Source organism: Zophobas morio, unplaced genomic scaffold (genome assembly GCF_036711695.1).
Source record: "Zophobas morio isolate AGI-343-1 ecotype UQ-CSIRO unplaced genomic scaffold, CSIRO_AGI_Zmor_V1 ptg000041l, whole genome shotgun sequence".
NCBI classification, from domain to species: Eukaryota; Metazoa; Arthropoda; class Insecta; order Coleoptera; family Tenebrionidae; genus Zophobas; species Zophobas morio.
Window position 1 is genome coordinate 3,560,090 of NW_026972146.1, and position 19,286 is coordinate 3,579,375.

At 33.1% G+C, this 19,286-nt stretch overlaps 1 protein-coding gene across 4 annotated transcripts in view; it reads left to right on the forward strand.

The window, feature by feature from the left end:
- LOC135140880 (protein kinase C-binding protein NELL2-like) overlaps positions 1 to 17,068 on the forward strand; it is a 90,554-nt gene extending 73,486 nt beyond the window's left edge. For 2 of the 4 annotated variants that reach the window (XM_064071610.1, XM_064071613.1), the window contains 3 exons: positions 2,871 to 3,460; positions 14,999 to 15,048; positions 15,508 to 17,068. In XM_064071610.1, the coding sequence (XP_063927680.1) occupies positions 2,871 to 3,460; positions 14,999 to 15,048; positions 15,508 to 15,826 (959 nt within the window). In that variant the 3' untranslated portion in view covers positions 15,827 to 17,068. The remainder of the gene's footprint in view (positions 1 to 2,870; positions 3,461 to 14,998; positions 15,049 to 15,507) is intronic. The other 2 variants (XM_064071611.1, XM_064071612.1) reach the window with 2 other exon arrangements.
- Positions 17,069 to 19,286: the final 2,218 nt, after the last annotated feature.

Here is a 19,286-nt window from a genome sequence, read left to right on the forward strand (position 1 = left end):
AACTGAGAAATCAGAAAACTGAAAGTTTAACGTCAAAATTTTTTCATTGAAAAATTTAAATACTGAAGAACTGAGAAGTTAAAAAATCGAGAAATCGAAAAATCTAAGATTCAAAACATTGAACAATTAAAATATCGCAAAATTTAAGAATCGAGAAATCCAATTCAATTTAAAAAATTGAAAAATTGAAAAATCGGAACATTAAAAAATTGGAAACTCCAGAAATTGAGAAGCTCAAAAGAAAAAATCGAGAAACCGGGAAATCCAAAAATCGAAACATCGAAAAATTCAAAAACTGAGACATCGAGAAATCGAAAAATCGAAGGATCGAGAAATTGAGGAGTCGTAAGTCGAAAAGGAAAGTTAAAAATTGAAAAATTGATAAATTGAGAAACTGAACAATCAAAACAACGAAACATCTGAATTCGATAAATTGAGAAATTAAAAAATTGAATAATCGAAAAATTTTAAAAAAAGAAAAACCGGAAAATCGAAAATTAATATTAAAAAATTTGAAAAATTGAAAAATTTAAATATAGAAGTATTAAAAACTCGAGATATCGAAAAACCTAGAATTTTAAAAAATGAAATATTGAAACATCGAAAAAAAGGTATAAAACAGAAAACAGTCGAAGAATTGAAAAATCTAAAGTTTAACAATAAATTGAAAATCCAAAAAGTAAAAATCGAGAAATGGAAAATTTGAAGAATGGAAGAATTGGAAAAGCCCAAAATTGAAATATTGAAAAATTGAGACATTTAAAGTTGAAAAATCCAGAAATCGAAAAGCCGGAAAGTCTCAATAGCGTATTTATAAATCACAAGATCAGGACTATGCTATTTTTTTAAATTTAAATAACATTATAAATTGGAAAATGTTCATTTTTTTTCCAAAAATCTTGACGTCCAAGGTGAAAACTCAACACGGATGCATAAACCGTAAACGGAGGATATAGTATTGTAAAATTTGGAGATTGCGTCATTTCATTGTTGGTGACAAATTTTGGTGAGTGTTTTACCATTTGATAATACAATTTGAAATGTAAATTTTGTCATTCGGAAACATTATGTATTAAATCGTTAAGATGTTCAAGAACTTTGTTCACTTATTCGTTGTAAAGTCCAATGGTCGAAACGGGTTAGTTCTTCGTAGTGGATGTGTATCAGATCAACTCTTACGCATTACGACTTATAAATAAATCGCTTAAAGCCGCTATTGGCCTGAGTGTGGTTTGGTCTGTAGATCAAACAAGTTCTCAGGCGACGAAAAATTGCATGTGGAGGGAGACTTCGGATTACAAATCGTGCCAAGAAAGTAATAAATTTATATCGGTGTAAAATATTTGGGAGATGGATTTTCATTCAGCTGGATTAAAATTATCATAATCACTATTGATATTAATTAACACAAAATGGCGCGCAAGTTATCAGTTGATTTCATTAGTAAATTCATAGAAACCTATATGGGATTTTTTCATGCCTTAGAAAATTAAAAAGTAAAAAATACAATAACAAAAATTTTAAAATGCGATTTACGAAAAATTAGTTGACCTGTGCAAAGAAGAAAATTTTGGAAACGCTGACAAATATTACATCTTAAAAAAATTAAGACTTGAAGAAGTGCTTTCGGCGTAGTATTTTTGATGCTGGCGTGAACAAAATACTCTGTCTGTGTCAGTGTGCAGTGCGCAGAGAGTTAACTGTGCAGATCTAGCCGAAAATCCGAAAACCAGTTCACTGTGTGTAGGGCTAGCATAACGGAAGTAATAAATCATCCCATCGGTTGAAGAACCTTGGGTCGGTGCATTGATGTCGGTGTTATATCCCGAGAGGGGCCCAGTATAGAGTACACCCAATAAAATGGAACAGACAAAATAAAGCTTCAAACATGATTATTTTTATACTAAACTTCTGAAGTTTATAAACTGCACATTTTATTTATTTATCTTGTTTTCGAAATATAGTAAACATTTCAAACAACGTCTGTAACTTATTTTAATGTAAATTATATTCATGTGGTTGACAAAATCAGATGTAATATTAGATTTTATTACAGCAGAATGGCGTATCCTTTTTAAATTTTAAAATTACGGAAACTAGTTCAAGAAACAATTAGTTATCTCGTATTTTTGGAACAAAATCTACCAAAACGTCGGATTTCATCAATTGTTTTTCATAGAAACAAACTGTCTTGAAAGCAGCCTTTAACAACCCGATATTACAAACATGCGTTTTTTTTTCTGTCTTGTAATTATTTGTAATGTCAACGCCGAAAGTTTATGTCATTCTATTATTTACTTTGAATATAATTTTCATTTTGTGTTAATATTTTTGTAACACCACGAATCAAAATTTTACTAAATCTTGTAAAACTAAACAATTATACCAGTTTAAAAATCCTTGGAAAGTTTCTGTCAGTCTTCAGATATAGTCAAATAAAAATAGACGTCAAATTCATTTAAATACAATTCTTTCGTATCACGTTACAACGCGTTGCTTCATATTTTTTATGTCAAGTATATTTTCATATTTTATACATATATGTTTATACACATTACTGTTTGGGAACAATGTTAATTATGGATTTATGGATAACTCCTCGTATAAGAGCAGAGTGAAGGGTGTTTGCCTTTGCTAATGTTTGATGGCGCCATCTGAAGTAGAGTAAAATAAACCTAATACGTTCGCTCACTGTAGTGAAAATGCGCGTTGACGAAAAATTTGTCCCACGCCTCCTGGATTCCTTGTCCTAAAGCTCACTATTTAGGCGAAGTAAAATTTGTATTAGGTTGTCCAACTATAATATACTTAAACAATGGTACTAGTTTAATAATGATTCTACGGGTGTTGTGTATGTTTTTTTTTGGTAGATATTGATGAATGTGCGGACGAGCTCCACACGTGTCATCCCTCTGCTCAATGCGTCAACCTCAAGGGGGGCTTCCGCTGCGAATGTCCCCCCGGGAAAGAAGACTGCCGCCTCAGTTGCATGTTCGAGGGGACGGAAGTGGGGCACGGGCTGTCGCTGTCCCCGCAGAAAGACCCCTGCCAGACTTGCTTGTGCAACCACGGCGTGATGCGCTGTGAGAAGCCCCGTTGCAACTGCTCTCTTCCAGGCAACGGCCAGAACCGGTGTTGTCCGCAGTGCGACAAGAAGCACGCTTGTCGGCACCAGGAGCTGCCCGACGTCATCCTCATGCACGGCGAGCAGTGGTCGTACCAGTGCCAGACGTGCGAGTGTTTGTACGGCGAGGTCGACTGCTGGGAGATGAAGTGTCCGCCTTTGTTGTGCGACAACCCGGTGCAGGCGGCGGGGGATTGCTGCCCCCACTGCGACGACTTGTGTCCTTTGGGTAACGCGTCCTCGTGGGGGCAGCCCTGCACCTTCTCCGGGCGGATGTACGAGTCCGGAGCGCAGTTCGCCGACCCGAACGACCCCTGCGTGGCCTGCAACTGCAAGGTGGGTGCGATGCGGGGGTGCTGACGTGTACTAAACTAATGATTGTCGTGGTCTGAATGTTTCGTACTTACTACTTCAGGTACTGTGACTTTCGATAATTGCTTGGAGCATCCGAGCGCACTAGAGATGCGCTGAGAGATAGTGCCTTTCGTGTAACCCTCTCCTTCATACACTGTATCATTCGTTGTCATCTCATTTGGATTAATGCGTGTCGATGCGAGGGCTTGCTTAGTCCATTGATTAAATACATATAGATAGACCCATGCTATTGTTTGGAGCGAACAGGCCAACGGCCGGCGAACAAGAGATGGCGCACCAACAGTCGGCCGTCAAACGCCGGCGAAAAGCTTGGACACCAATCGCGCGCGTAGATAACCCAAATCGCAGCAACAATACATTTAATAAAGCTACCACTCGACAGAGGGCGACGAAAACAATGTGTAAAAATCTCATAGTAAACATTTATATAATTTGCAACGTTGCCAGATGAGCCTAGCACAACTTTGCCGTTATTTCTAGTCGATTAGATTTTATTTCGTTTAAAAGTTTCTGGTGAATAAATGGAATTATTATAATGAATAAACAATACAAACAAATTATTACTTGTTATTTTAAATACTTGTTAGTGTTGATGAAAACATAAATGGTAATTAAAGTTATTCTAAATACGGTCCGGTCCGGTAGCTCAAATTTTACAGTACGAGTGATATGTTTCAGGACGAGTAGGTAGCCGAGTCTTTAATTTCGAAACGAGTACTGCGAAAAGAGTTACCGGACGTATGTTGTTATGTATTTTATTTCATACTGTCAACATACTTTTTTATTCGATAATATTATTATTATTTTGAGAAAAAATCCAAATCGAGTCACTTTTTCTGACATCGTTAGCAACCGCTCTTTGGTAAATGTTTTAATTTGTTTATTCGTGCAAATCAGCATCATATGTTTAAACACATAGTACTTATAACACTTTACAGGACTTATTGTTTTGTATAATCCGACTCGATGGACGAATGTTTTGTGTAATCCGTCTCGAAGGACCAGTGTTTGTGCAACTCGGCTCGTCCTACCAGTATTTTTTGTAATCTGGTTGATACGACAATGTGATACCGAATTGTACTTTGATATTGCTCCAAGGACCTTTGTTTTCTTGCGTGCGAGATAATAGACAGCGTTCGGTTTCGATGTTTAATACAGGACGGTTACAGAAGTACTAAATTTACATTTGTATTTACAATAACAGGTAAAGCAAAAGAGACCCAAAAGGGTCAGTGGCCGCTTCCGGAAATGGAACACTTGTCCTTTTTGGCTCAATTTTATCGGACTTGTCCGTTTTTTTGATTTTACCGGAATCGTTCGATCCAGTAAAACGTCAAACTTGACATAGTATAAAGTAAAATAAATAAATTTTATTCAATTTTGACATGTAAACGAACGTTAATTTTGCCGTCAGTAGGCCACTAAAGCTTTGGTTTATCCGGTAGCACCATAAAATTTTTAAACCGCTAGCGAAATAAAATTTTTATTTTGCTGTTTTAAAACCATGGTTACCATTTCTGTAATTTCTCCAATGCCTTGCTGCTCTTTCCATCTAAGGAACTTTTGATACACTTTCTGATTTGCTCTTTTTTGGGAGCAAGTTTTGCCGTTGGAATCTTGCATGATTTTGCAATTTTTCGATAATTTTAGTTTGCTTAAAATAAACAAACACCGTCGCCAGAGTCACATACTACACACACACACCTGATATTGTAACCTAAATTCTACGCATATAAAACTTTTATTTGGTCGCTGTCAATTCTGACGTTTCTCGAATGTGAACTTTGAATCACCAATTTTTTCACAATTTGGGACTTGGGGTTGTCAAAATTGAATAAAAGTTTGTATTACACTCGCGGTTAAAATGAATGTGTAACTCGTGGTCTTAAGGCGCTCGCGGCATACGCCGCTCTCGCCTTAAACTGGCCGCTCATTAAACATTCACTTTAACCGCTTGTATAATAAATAACTATTATGATGTAAATACAATTAAGTATATCGATAATTCGCTACTGAAAATTTATTGAAATATAATTTGTGTTAAAAAAAGATTTTTGTGGTTTTATGGTTTATTAACATAATTTACTTATTTGAAATTACATATTTTTAATACATAGCACAAGTTCTTGATATTCTTTATTTTTATTCCAAGTAATAATTGTGTTTCCTTTAGTTTTAATCAAGAAAATTTTTCGGTTATTATCTAACATACTTTTGTACATTAAGAAACTCCATTCCACGTCACAGGACGTTACAGGACAATATTTAAATAAATAAAGAAGTCGTTTTATGTGTTTTAAAATTCACTCTGATTTCCGGACTTTAGACTTTTTGGTGTTTCACTTCGGCACAAGAACTAGTCGTATCTCAAAGAAAACAAACAGTGGAATATACCGTATTGTACCTATATTTCATAGTAAAAATGTCTAAATTTTTTTATGAAGAGACAGACTGTTCTAGGAAACTTTACTAAATCTTTTCATTTACGAGCTATTGAAAGTCCGCCGGTCTCACTGATACTTCTTACTTGGCTCCTACGAATGAAGCGAAAAATGCACAGATTGAAAATATAGTAAATGGGGTAGTATGTATGCGTGATATGTCGTTAGACATTAGGTATTTTGCAAATAAAATTTATTTCATTGAAAAAAGAAACAATAAAAAACATATCTGTACAAGTTTGGAATCGATATGGCCTGTTGTTTAGAATATGCAAATATGCTTTTGTTCGTATTTACAATTATTACGAAACAGGTTATCAAATAATCTATTTTCACATGGCGAGACTTTCAAGCGGCCGAAGAATTAAAAACCATAAATTTTCATTGAAGAAACAAACTCTTCCAAGAAAATTACCAAATCTTTTAGTTTACGCACTATTGGACGAGCACTCCTTAAGGCTCGCGTCTGGATCGGTTTCGCCCTATACTAAATACATTGAAAACATCGTCGTGGTTTCCGGAGTTGCATTTTAAAAATACGGAATATATCGCTTTAAAAAAATTATATTTCGAATTAACAAACTTGAGTCCAGGGGACCTCCGTATTTATATTCATATCTAGTCCGCAGTTTTTACAAAAAAAAAATGATAAAGTTGACCAATTTTTACACCAGACTTAACCGGTACATTGATGCATTTTTTGAAGAAGTGCTGAAGTGATTTGCATTCTGAGATAGGAGGTCCCCTGGGGAAAAGTGTCAGCTTTCTTTTGATACCATTTATAATCCTAAAAAATTCACGACTGAGGTAAATAACTCTCGAAAAGACAGAATCTGTTGAAACGAGAAATCGCCATTAAACGAGCTATGATGCCGTAGCAGAATACAGGTTTACTTAGATTCTGGTTTGGTTGCAGACTTAATTTAATGTGGACCTTGTCCACCAGGGGGAGCTGTTTTTACTCAGCGATTTATCGGAATAAAATTTTGATATCGCATTTCCGATTTTACAATACCATTTCGGTTTTTAGAAGTGACAAAATAACGTATCCATCTTTTTTACTAAAACAGTAAAAAAGATGGATACGTTAAAAGTTAGTTATTAAGTATGTTTTATTTAAGAGATCAAAAGGTATTTACAATCCTCCGCAGCTGAGGCACATATAAATCTGTTTTATATTAATTATTTTTTATCCTCTATGAAAAAATAAAATTGAAACGTGTTTTATTATATATACTCTGAAACGTCATTGAGTTGTTGGTGAAGATGAAAGAAGTAAAACGATGTCAAAGTTTTGTAATCATAATCAACCTACGCCGATATAGGTATGATTAAAAAGAGATGAATTGATGGCAGGTAGAAAAGCATATTATCTTCTGTAGGACAGTAACAGAACAAATCGGGTTAGCGACTTTCTATCCAGACTGTAATACTCAGTATAATTTCACAGCACACACTTGTCAAACCGAACCCATGCAATATTAATATTTGTAAATGCTGCTTATTTTAATTATATATTACTAATCCCTTAAAAAAATGGGGCATACAGACAACCAACAAAATTTAAACATTTCAAATTTTTTGACCTCCTGTTCAGTATTATTTCAGGAGCCAAACAGCAGCGATAGAATTTTTCTAATTTTGGAAACATAATTTCTGTCCATATTTTTCGATCTCTAAATATTGTTTCTATATGGAGGTTATTCTGATCTCCACTATAAACCACAAAGTAGCAAATCTCCTTTTCACAAATTTCCAGTTGACCTTGAATCTAAAAATGTTGTAGTTTGAATTATGACGGGAAAAGGATTAATGTTTCACAGCTTATAACATACTTGATAAAAGTATTGATGATTTCGTTTAAGTTGGATGTTTTTATTTCAATTCAATAAACTTATGTGTTTTTTTACTGTTTGTACAATTTTTTGTACTAATTGCACGTTTTGTTTTTTTTTTGCGTAGATAAAATTTGTCACGAGCCATTATTATAAAATAAGGTGTAACAACAAAAATATAGTGCAAATAATTTGTAAGTGGACGACCGAAACTATGTTTTAGGCAGACACTGACAAAGTGGTAGTAACATTGGCAACTGTTCCAAAACTGAGTTTTGCCGAAAAAAGGTACTTTACGTGCATTTCAAACAATTACATTCATAGGACTCTACCATTTCTACCAGCCAGATGTAAACAACCACCTACAATAAATTTAACAACTTTTGTTTGTCACCGGAAGTGGGACTGGTATTGCGGACTGAAATTATCCCTTGTACACGCTTTCGACTCCATTTGAGTAACAATTTTTTTCCGAATTTAAAATTACGTTCAAGCTGTTGTTCAAGCCTAAAATTTAAAATTAAATCTTTCCGAAACAGTGTGACAAATATGTAGTGAACAAAAAATATTTACACCTTATACAAAAAAATGAGGTTTACGATGCGCAAGCATATGATATATGTAAAATTAAAAGTGCAAGTCAAAGTTAATATGCATAAAAAATAGCAGCTGCTTCTATTAAAAATTTAAAATTAACTATTTAAATCCTTACAAAACGATATACTAACAAACAGTTTAAGCAAAGTCAAATTTTTAAATAAACTGCCTTCTGCCATGCAGTTAGCCGCCAAAATAATTAACATGAATATTTTAGTACTTACATAAAAAACCACCGTTGAATGCTTATAATTACTTGCATACAACGTACTAATGATTTGCGTTGAAGAAAGTAAAAAATTTTGCTATGTGGCTAATAGCTTCAAGGACACGTTATTATTCATTTTCAAACGATTGCGGCTAATAATTTTAACAATTTATTGTTATTTACTTGGTAAATATATTTTTATTTTTATTACTATTGTTTTGTTGCAAACGATAAAGTAAATAACAAAACCAAACTCTTATACATTATTAAGTTTAAGAAAAATTTTCCGCCAAAAATATTCTATTTGTAATGAATGGGCATGTCCGACAGTGCAGATAGTAGGAAAATAATAAAAATATTTACTTATACCGGAAATATTGTTAATTCTCTTATTTCAAGTTTAGCCTACAAATGTGGAAAATCCCTCCCGTTCGTAAATAGTACCTTGGCGCGACCAATTTTTGCTTTACATGATGTTCCTGTAATTCAGACAAACAACACATCCTTGATAGGAATAAATCACATATCTACAGATGATTCCCCGACAGTAGGAGGTACTTTAATATTTACATATATTTAATATATTTACCGAAAACAATTTAAGTACGGAAACAAAATAAATAACTGGAAAGAATTAACTGTAGCCAAAATAGGAAAATGAATCAGTGAGTTTTACATCTTTCCGGTTTTGAACGGTCAAGGGTAAATTCAGGTACCCGGGTTTTGTTTGCAACTATTATGGCTAGACAGGCACTGCGGCTTGTGTACTAAAACTTATTTCCGTACAGTAAAATGTAGAATTCTACGGATCGGTGCTGCATTTATTCACATTTTAGCAATTCACTAACAGGAGGCAGCATCTCCCGGGTCGTTTTATTCTCACTTTGACCAGGCAGATATTTTGCCTCCAGACGGCACCCTTAAAACGGTCAGTATACCTAATCGCATTATTCCATTGATACCTACCTACCGAAAACGTTGCCAGATGAGCCTAACACAAATTTGCGGATATTTCTCGTCAACCAGATATTATTTCATTTAGAAGTTTCTGGTAAATAAATGGGATTATTGTAATGAACACATAAAACAAATAAATTGTGATTATTATTTGTTGTTTTAACCCATTAGACGCTTATAGGCTTATAAGCATACTTTTCTTGAAAAATCGGTAATAAATTCAGTGAAACATCTTTGTGCCTTAATTCCTATTGGTAAACTGGGATTTTCAATAGAGGTCGCAGGAAAATTTTGTATGGTTTTATGGTTTATTTACATAATTTTCTTATTTACAATGAATGTTTTTAATATATAATACAAGTTCTTGATATTATTTATTTTAATTACATTTAATAAACCATAAAACCACAAAAATCTTTTTTTAACACAAATTATATTTCAATAAATTTTCAGTAGCGAATTATTATCGATACACTTAATTGTATTTACATCATAAAATTTATTTATTTTACTTCATACTATGTCAAGTTTGACGTTTTACTGGATCGAACTATTCCGGTAAAAAAAAAAAAACGGACAAGTCCGATAAAATTGAGCCAAAAACACGGAGGTAGAAGAGACACTCTTCTACCTCCGTGGCCAAAAAGGACAAGTCTTCCATTTCCGGAAGCGGCCACTGACCCTTTTGAGTCTCTTTTGCTTTACCTGTTATTGTAAATACAAATGTAAATTTAGTACTTCTGTAACCGTCCTGTATTAAACATCGAAACCGAACGCTGTCTATTATCTCGCACGCAAGAAAACAAAGGTCCTTGGAGCAATGTTACAGCTAATATCCGAAATCCGTTATTATGCATAATAACTAGACATTTTAGGAATTATGCGTAATAACTAAACTTGTCAGTTATTATGCATAATAACCAGAAACATTAGGAATTATGCGTAATAACTGAAATTTTCAGTTATTATGCATAATAACGGAAACGTTTAGGTAATATTGATAATAACTAACACAGAAACAGGAATTATGCATATTTTCCAAAAAGCTACCCACCCTGCCTCGCTTTCTCGTACATACCACATGTACAGTTGATTTAAAAAAAAGGGACAAATTACAGTTATATAAACGTCATATTCCCATTGCTTTTCATTGATCTATGAGAACCTGAGTTGCTCATCACCCGTTTTTTTGAAATCAGCTGGATATGTTATAAGCCTTTGAAAATGGTAAAAAGTGAAAAAAAAATAGAACAGGATGATACCCACTGGAAAAGGAAGAAAATGTAACAAAAATAAAGGGAAAAATAATTTACGGGCGATCTGAGGTCCGGAAGGGGAAGAGGGTGAGCTTTTAAGGGTAAAAAACGGTTTATCACGATTTCCGGCAAAAAGTTAAATGGCAAAGTTGTAGGTAATAAAAAGATCTACAACTTTTGTATTTACATTTTCTTTCCTCAAAATCTATGCGAAAAATGCAAATAACCGAGTTTTTGGTTTCTTATTTTTATCTCCCACAATTTTTTTTTTTTTCACAAAATTTGGTGAAAACTTACCTATTTATGTATAACTCACTGTCATTTTTTTGATACAAAATATTTATTTTTTTACCTTATTTTGATTTAATATCGAAAAACCACCCTAATTTTCAATCGAAAATTCCCACGTCAAAATATTTGCTTTTTTAAAAAAGTCGGTGTGCTTTTTGTTCGCTGAAATCTCTACTTTCTGAAGGTGTAAAAAAAATTATACATTACTATGGCAAATTTTCACAGGAAACGCAAAAAAACGAAAAACTCGAATTCAAAAATTTGTTTTTTAATTATTATGTAAAATTTGGAGCTATTTATAAAAGGGTACACGTTAATTACTCGAAAAACGTAATATTTCATGTTACATTGATAAATTAAAAAATTGCAAATCGAAATATACTACTATAATTAACAACCAAATAAGTTAATACACTTAATACTTTATAAGACATCTACAATATTTTGTTAAAGTTGTAGGATAATTTTTAAATTATATGCATAGGTGCCTATTTATTGCTATTTTAAGATAACTTACATACCTGAATGGCCTACGGAAAATTTTAGCCCATCAGAAGAATGAACAACATCGTCTATAAAAATACACGTGCAGGCTGAGTTACTTGAAGAGAACCGTGACGAATTGATTTATTTAAAAGAAACTTTTGGAATCTACAGTCACAAGGATTTTCCTGTAAACAAGCAGAAGAAGATTCTGATGCTAACATAATTAAGATCTGGATAGAAACTGCTAGAGATACCAATAAAACTGTCATAGTTGTGGGTTAAGATATTTTGGTCCTTTTGAATCAATTGAATTCAAATAATTATGACATTTATTTTCTCAAACCAGGTTCTAGAAATGTAAAAGATTTATTTTTCAAATATGAATCTTTCAAAAATATCGCTGCATTTCTGTATTGTTTTTCTGGTTGCGATACAACATCTGGGTTTGCCGGAAAAGGAAAGCAAAACATCGTAAATTCATTGTTTTCTAATATATAAAATTCTCGTGTTACAGTGTGTGTAACCAAACTCTTCCGAAACGGTTTGACTGATTTTTATGAAATTTTCTGTCTATATTCGGTAGGTCTGACAATGGGTTGTAAACTATTTTTTATACCCCTAGGTGATAAGAGTGGCCCATCCAAAAAAAATTTTTTTTTTCGGACAAAATTTGTTATTTTTATTTTTTTAAGATTTGGCTTCAAAAAATACAATTAACCCTAAATTTTCACCCTTCTACCACCAACCCCCATTTTGTAGTAATGATATTAGTATCTTTACTTTCATCCACAGATACACAAGGCAGGTTTCAAGATGGCTGTTGAATATAATAATCATTGTCGTACGATAAATTTTTATGTATAATTTATAATTTAATTTAATTATAATTTATTTATTTTTATTTTATTTTTTATTTAACTACTAAAATATTCACTGGGTCTGCTAGTCAGATGATAAAAATTTGTCAAATTTGGACAATATTTTTTATAAAAACATGCAAACAAAGAAGATATCGCAAAAAGTGGATTACAATTAATCAAATATATTTATAAATGTAAAAATGATAATATAACACTGAATCAATTAAGATTTCGAAAATGAATTAGCAAGAATTAAATCATCTTTCATATTGACAAATCTCCCACCAACAGGGATTTTAAATTTTTGAGTTTATCAGTGTAACATGGAATCTTACTTTTTTCGAGTAATTAAAGTGTAAATTTTAATAATAGCTCCAAATTTTACATGATTAAAAAAAAATTCGAATTCGAGTTTTTCGTTTTTTTGGATTTCCTGTGAAAATTTGCCATAGTAATGCATACTTTTTTTTACACCATCAGAAAGTAGAGATTTCAACGAACAGAAGGCACACCGATTTTTTTTTTTAAACAAACATTTTGACGTGAGAATTTTCGATTGAAAATTAGGGTGGTTTTTCGATATTAAATCAAAATAAGGGTGAAAAATAAATATTTTGATTTTAATAATAATGAAACAACTTTCAGAGTTTAAATAATATATTTGTTGTCACTGCTACACGTGTTTCGGTACACTTTCGGTACACAGTACCGTCTTCAGGCAGTTTCTCTTCTGCCTGAAGACGGTACTGTGTACCGAAAGTGTACCGAAAACTCTGAAAGTTGTTTCATTATTATTAAAATTAATATGGAGTTTAAACACGTATCAGCCTCATCAATACAAACATTAAATATTTTGAATAAAAAAAATTACAGTGATTTTGAGACATAAATAGGGAAGTTTTCACCAAATTTCGTGAAAAAAAAACTTTTGTGGGAGATAAAAATAAAAAACCAAAAACTCGGTTATTTGCATTTTTCGCATAAATTTTGAGGTTATTTAAAAAAAGTTTAAATACAAAAGTTGTAGATCCTTTTATTACCTAGAACTTCGCCATTAACTTTTTTCGATAGAACTTGTAGTTTTGCCGGAAATCGTGATAAACCGTTTTCTACCCTTAAAAGCTCACCCTCTTCGACTTCCCGACCTCAGATCGCCCGTAAATTATTTTTCCTTTTATTTTTGTTATATTTTCTTTCTTTTCCAATGGGTATCATCCTGTTCTAAATTTTTTTGTTCTCAAAAATTATCGGCCCTGGCCTATTAGACAATATGCTTAATGACTAATGTTTCAGGTATTATGCATAATTCCTTTTCCTCTGCTAGTTGTTATCAATATTACCTAAACGTTTCCGTTATTGTGCATAATAACTGAAAAATTCAGTTATTACGCATAATTCCTAATGTTTCCGGTTATTATGCATAATAACCGACAAGTTTAGTTATTACGCATAATTCCTAAAATATCTAGTTATTATGCATAATAACGTATTTCGGATATTAGCTGTAACAGCAATATCAAAGTACAATTCGGTATCACATTGTCGTATCAGCCAGATTACAAAAAATACTGGTAGGACGAGCCGAGTTGCACAAACATTGGTCCTTCGAGACGGATTGCACAAAACATTCGTCCATCGAGTCGGATTATACAAAACAATAAGTCCTGTAAAGTGTTATAAGTACTATGTGTTTAAACATATGATGCTGATTTGCACGAATAAACAAATTAAAACATTTACCAAAGAGCGGTTGCTAACGATGTCAGAAAAAGTGACTCGATTTGGATTTTTTCTCAAAATAATAATAATATTATCGAATAAAAAAGTATGTTGACAGTATGAAATAAAATACATAACAACATACGTCCGGTAACTCTTTTCGCAGTACTCGTTTCGAAATTAAAGACTCGGCTACCTACTCGTCCTGAAACATATCACTCGTACTGTAAAATTTGAGCTACCGGACCGGACCGTATTTAGAATAACTTTAATTACCATTTATGTTTTCATCAACACTAACAAGTATTTAAAATAACAAGTAATAATTTGTTTGTATTGTTTATTCATTATAATAATTCCATTTATTTACCAGAAACTTTTAAACGAAATAAAATCTAATCGACTAGAAATAACGGCAAAGTTGTGCTAGGCTCATCTGGCAACGTTGCAAATTATATAAATGGTTACTATGAGATTTTTACACATTGTTTTCGTCGCCCTCTGTCGAGTGGTAGCTTTATTAAATGTATTGTTGCTGCGATTTGGGTTATCTACGCGCGCGATTGGTGTCCAAGCTTTTCGCCGGCGTTTGACGGCCGACTGTTGGTGCGCCATCTCTTGTTCGCCAGCCGTTGGCCTGTTCGCTCCAAACAATAGCATGGGTCTATCTATATGTATTTAATCAATGCTTAGTCGGAAACTAATAGATAGTGGAGCCCTCGGGATGCAGGGGGCGCAGCTGTCGCGCCTCCTGCGCCCTCGAGAGCATGGCTAGCCGCTGCATAGAGCCCAAGGCTGGCTTGCTGATAGCTAGGCTATACTAACAATTAACACTACGTTCCCTTCCAGGTGCCGTTCTGCGCCGAACTGGTGAGCAATGTCGCGTGTTGTGTGCATCGGTAATCACGTCACTCTAACTACACTCAAACTATACACACCTCTAGTAGTGCCTGTTTCGTTCCGAGTAGTGTCCAAATTACTATATATATAGCACTCTATAGATGTGTATCGCCCTATACATACTGCATGCTCCCTTCTCTACTACTACTACTACTACTACTACTACTATAGTGTACTGTCGAGACGTAGGTCCTAGAGTTTGGTGAATGATGAATGTGCATGGTCTTGTTGATGCGAGCCGATAGATTTCGAGCTCCTCGTCTGGGAAACGGCGAAACCGGTTCCCAGGCGGCGATCTCCCGCCCACCAAGTCTATTGTGGGACTCATAGACGAGCACAGTCACGATTTTCCGACTAGCACAGAGCCCCAGCGAATTCCTTCACAATTTGCGTTCGCAGGTTGTGGGCGGATTCAGTCCGGAGCCGTAAAATGTTAACCGTTTGTGGTGTTTTCGCAGGACGGAGTGCTTTGCTGCAGTTATAATTACCATTGCGGTGACGATGCGCACGCAGTGGGCTTTGACGGAGTGGTGGCCAGCACGGCCGGTGCGCATGGACGCGACGGGGGCGGCGGCGGCGGCGCCGCAACGCCCGTCAGTGACTTTACTAAACAATATAGTGCAGCTCTTCGAGTGGCTAATAGTAGTGGTGGGGTCGTCTACGTCAGTGACTCGATGGGGGGCAACAAGACTGAACCAGCGCCTCCCGGTGGTTGAGATGTCCCGCTCGAGGACCGGTCTAACATTCCTGGACACTTGCGAGCCAATTGTGCAATAGCCTACGGCCACTCTGAGTGTTCTCCTCGCCTGTACGGCTGCTTGCTAGGCCTCATCCCAAGTGTCTTCCTAGTACCGTGGCCAGGCTTCGCCTGAGCTTCGCCAGCTTTACATTTGTTATTGAAATGTTACACACTATGTTCGACGCGGAGCGGGACTACTAGAATGTGGTGGCGGCGTACTGTATATCAAAAGATTTTATCCAACTATCAACGTATATCAAAAAGAAAATGTATGTGTATATATAGTATATATCATGTAGGTGATAGCACGAACAATCACGTTTTAAGCGCAAACTTGTAGCATCCATTTCTTGAAGGAGGCTTTGCTTTCAAGTGCGTTCTTTAAAACACACATTTTAGTAGTCCGTTCGGTAATGTCTCTTTCTGTTCGTGGGCATTATTACGGAAACTCTAGTCAAATTAATGATGGGCTTGCTAGAGTGTACTTGCAAGCTTTACATATTAACATCTAAATAAAGTAATGGAAGCATATCTAGCTACTTAAAAATTATTGCAATATTAAAATTGTGATATTGTTAAATGAGACTAATAATTAATGTAACTTTTCCATTAAATGTAAATTAGTTCCTGCGACATGTGCGCTGTGTAGCACTCCGACAAAACGTGGAGTGTCCACTTTTGAGCAAATATTAAATATTAAAGAAGAACATGTACTTAGCACAAAGTAAATATTATGATAAGATAGGCTAATCAAACACCATCAAATTTTTAATAGTGTATAATTATTATTAATTATACTGCTGAACAACGAATTGTTTAGCTGTTTCTTGATTTGTAACAATATTCACTAGATAAGTAACTTGTAAATTATTTATTGCTCATTATTTACGTATATAGCGCAGTACCTATTTTATCGATATTTTTTTTACCAAAGATGATGTCACCGTTGTACATAATGAAAGAAATTGCAGAAATAATGTACTTTAGGAAAACGAAAAATAACTAGTTGAGACTAAAATTTGAGCTAAAGTTTTTCAAATAAGCACATAGTCTTTGTCACACGTCAGTATTCTTTTTCGAATTTTATTCATTCGTATAATTGGCTTCGAAATTACATTCTTGAGCGAAAACTCGACTCTTTTTCGTTTTGTTCTTTTTGCCGAAACGATTACTCCACATACTACCGACAGTTGTGTACATTCGAGATTTATATTTATTTACGAACATGTTATTGTACAAACATCGCCATAATCCTTATTCTGTTGTAAAAGAATGTGTGCCAATCATTATTATAAATAAAATAAATAAATCAAAAACAAGCTTATTTTAACACCTTCATTCCTCCTCACTCCTGAAAATAAACGATCTATTGACAACTGCTCAGCATTGCCAACACAAACATAAGGAGGAACGCTAGACCAGAGACAAGTTTGAATTGAGCGCCATTTGTTGCCTTAAACGCAACCAGCAATTCTTCTTTAAAGTATATAGTCGGAAAAATCGAAAAATCAAAACACCCAAAAATGGAAACATTAAAAAATCAAAAAATCAAAATATCTGAAAATTGAAAATCCAGAAATTGAAAAGTTCTCAATATTCAAATCCTGAAAAATTGAGTATTGAAAACTTGAAAAATTTAGAAATCCAAGCATCAAAAAATAGTAAAATTGAAAAATGTAAAATTTAAAAAATCCAAAAATTGAGAAATAAAAGAAAAGAAAAATCAAAAATTCGAAAAATTGAAAAATTAAAATATCGAAAAATTGAAGAATTGGGAAATCGAAACACCAAAAAAATCAAAAAAACAAAAATCTAAAATTCAAAATCAAAAAATTGAACACTCGAAAAGCCAAAAAGTCGAAAAATCGAAACAGGAATGTTCAAAAACTGAAACATCGAGAAATCAAAACATCAACAGTAGAGGAGTCAAAAACTCAAAAAATTAAGAAATCAAGTTAGATCAAAATTGAAAAATCGAACAGTTAATAATTGAAAAATTGAAACATTTTAAATGAAAAAAAATCGGTAAAAATTGAAAAATCTAAAAATCGAGAAATTGAACAATCTAAAAATGAAACAATTTAAAAATCGAAGAATTGGAAAAAAACTAAACCGACAACTTGAAAAATCGAATAATCGACAAATCAAAACATCAAGGAAACCAAAAAAATTAATGTAAAATCTAGAACTTAAAAATCGAAACATCAAAAAATAGAAAAATTGAAGAACCGAAACATTACAAAATCCCAGAACTGAAATACTGAAAAATGACGGAAATTTGAAAAATCGAAAAAGTGAAAAAATTCAAAACTGAAATCTTGAAAAACTGAAAAATGGAAAGAAAATTGAAGAATCGGAAAAGTGAAAAAATCCAAAACTGAAACATTGAAAAATTCAGAAATCGAAAAATTGAAAAATCACAATTGAAGGAAGAATTGAAAAATCGAGAAATAGAGAAATGGGAAAATAAAAAAATCAGTTAATCGAAAAATTGAGAAAACGAAAAATTTAGAAACGTCAAAAATTGAAAACTGAAAAATAAAAAAAAATTAAAATTGAAAAACTGAAACATCGGAAAATTGAGAAATCGGAAAATGAAGAAATTCGAGAAACCGAAAAGATGAAGAATTGAGAAATCGAAGAATCGATAAATTGAAAAATCCCAACAGTAATATATCGAAAAATTAAGAAATCGAAATCGAGCAAAACTGAAGTATTGTAAAGTTAATAAATTGACAAACTGAAAATTTTTGAAAAAAAAAATCGTATCAAATAGTAAAAATTAAAAAAAATCGAGAAATTGAACAATCAAAAAATCAAAACATTGAATTCCCAGTAAGTTGATAAATAGGAAAATTTAAAAAACAAAAATTTTAAAAATCCAAAAATTGAACAACAAAAGCAATCTAAGCCTGAAAACTCAGAAAATCGAATGATCGAGAACTCACAACATCAAAGAAAACAAAAAATCTAAAATTTAAAAATTCTACAAATTGAAAAATCATGGAACTGAAAAATCGAAAAGTCGAGATAGTGAGAAATCCAAAAACCTAAAACTTTAAAAACTGAAAAATTAAAATATCGAAAAATTTAAAAACCGAGAAAACACAATATCAAAAATTTGAAAAATTGAAGAAACGAAATATTGCAAAATTTCAAAGCTGAAACATTGAAAAACCTAAAATTAAAAGGAAAATTAAAGAATCGAAACAGTGAAAAAATCCCAAACTGAAACATTGAAAAATTGGGAAACGGAGAAATGGGAAAATCAAAAAAATTAACATATCTGAAAATTGAAAATCCAGAAATTGAAAAGTTCTCAATATTCAAATCCTGAAAAAACGAGTATTGAAAACTTGAAAAATTGAGAAATCCAACCATCAAAAAATATTGAAAAATGTAAAATTTAAAAAATCCAAAAATTGAGAAATAAAAGAAAAGAAAAATCAAAAATTTAAAAATTCGAAAAATTGAAGAATTGGGAAATCGAAACACCAA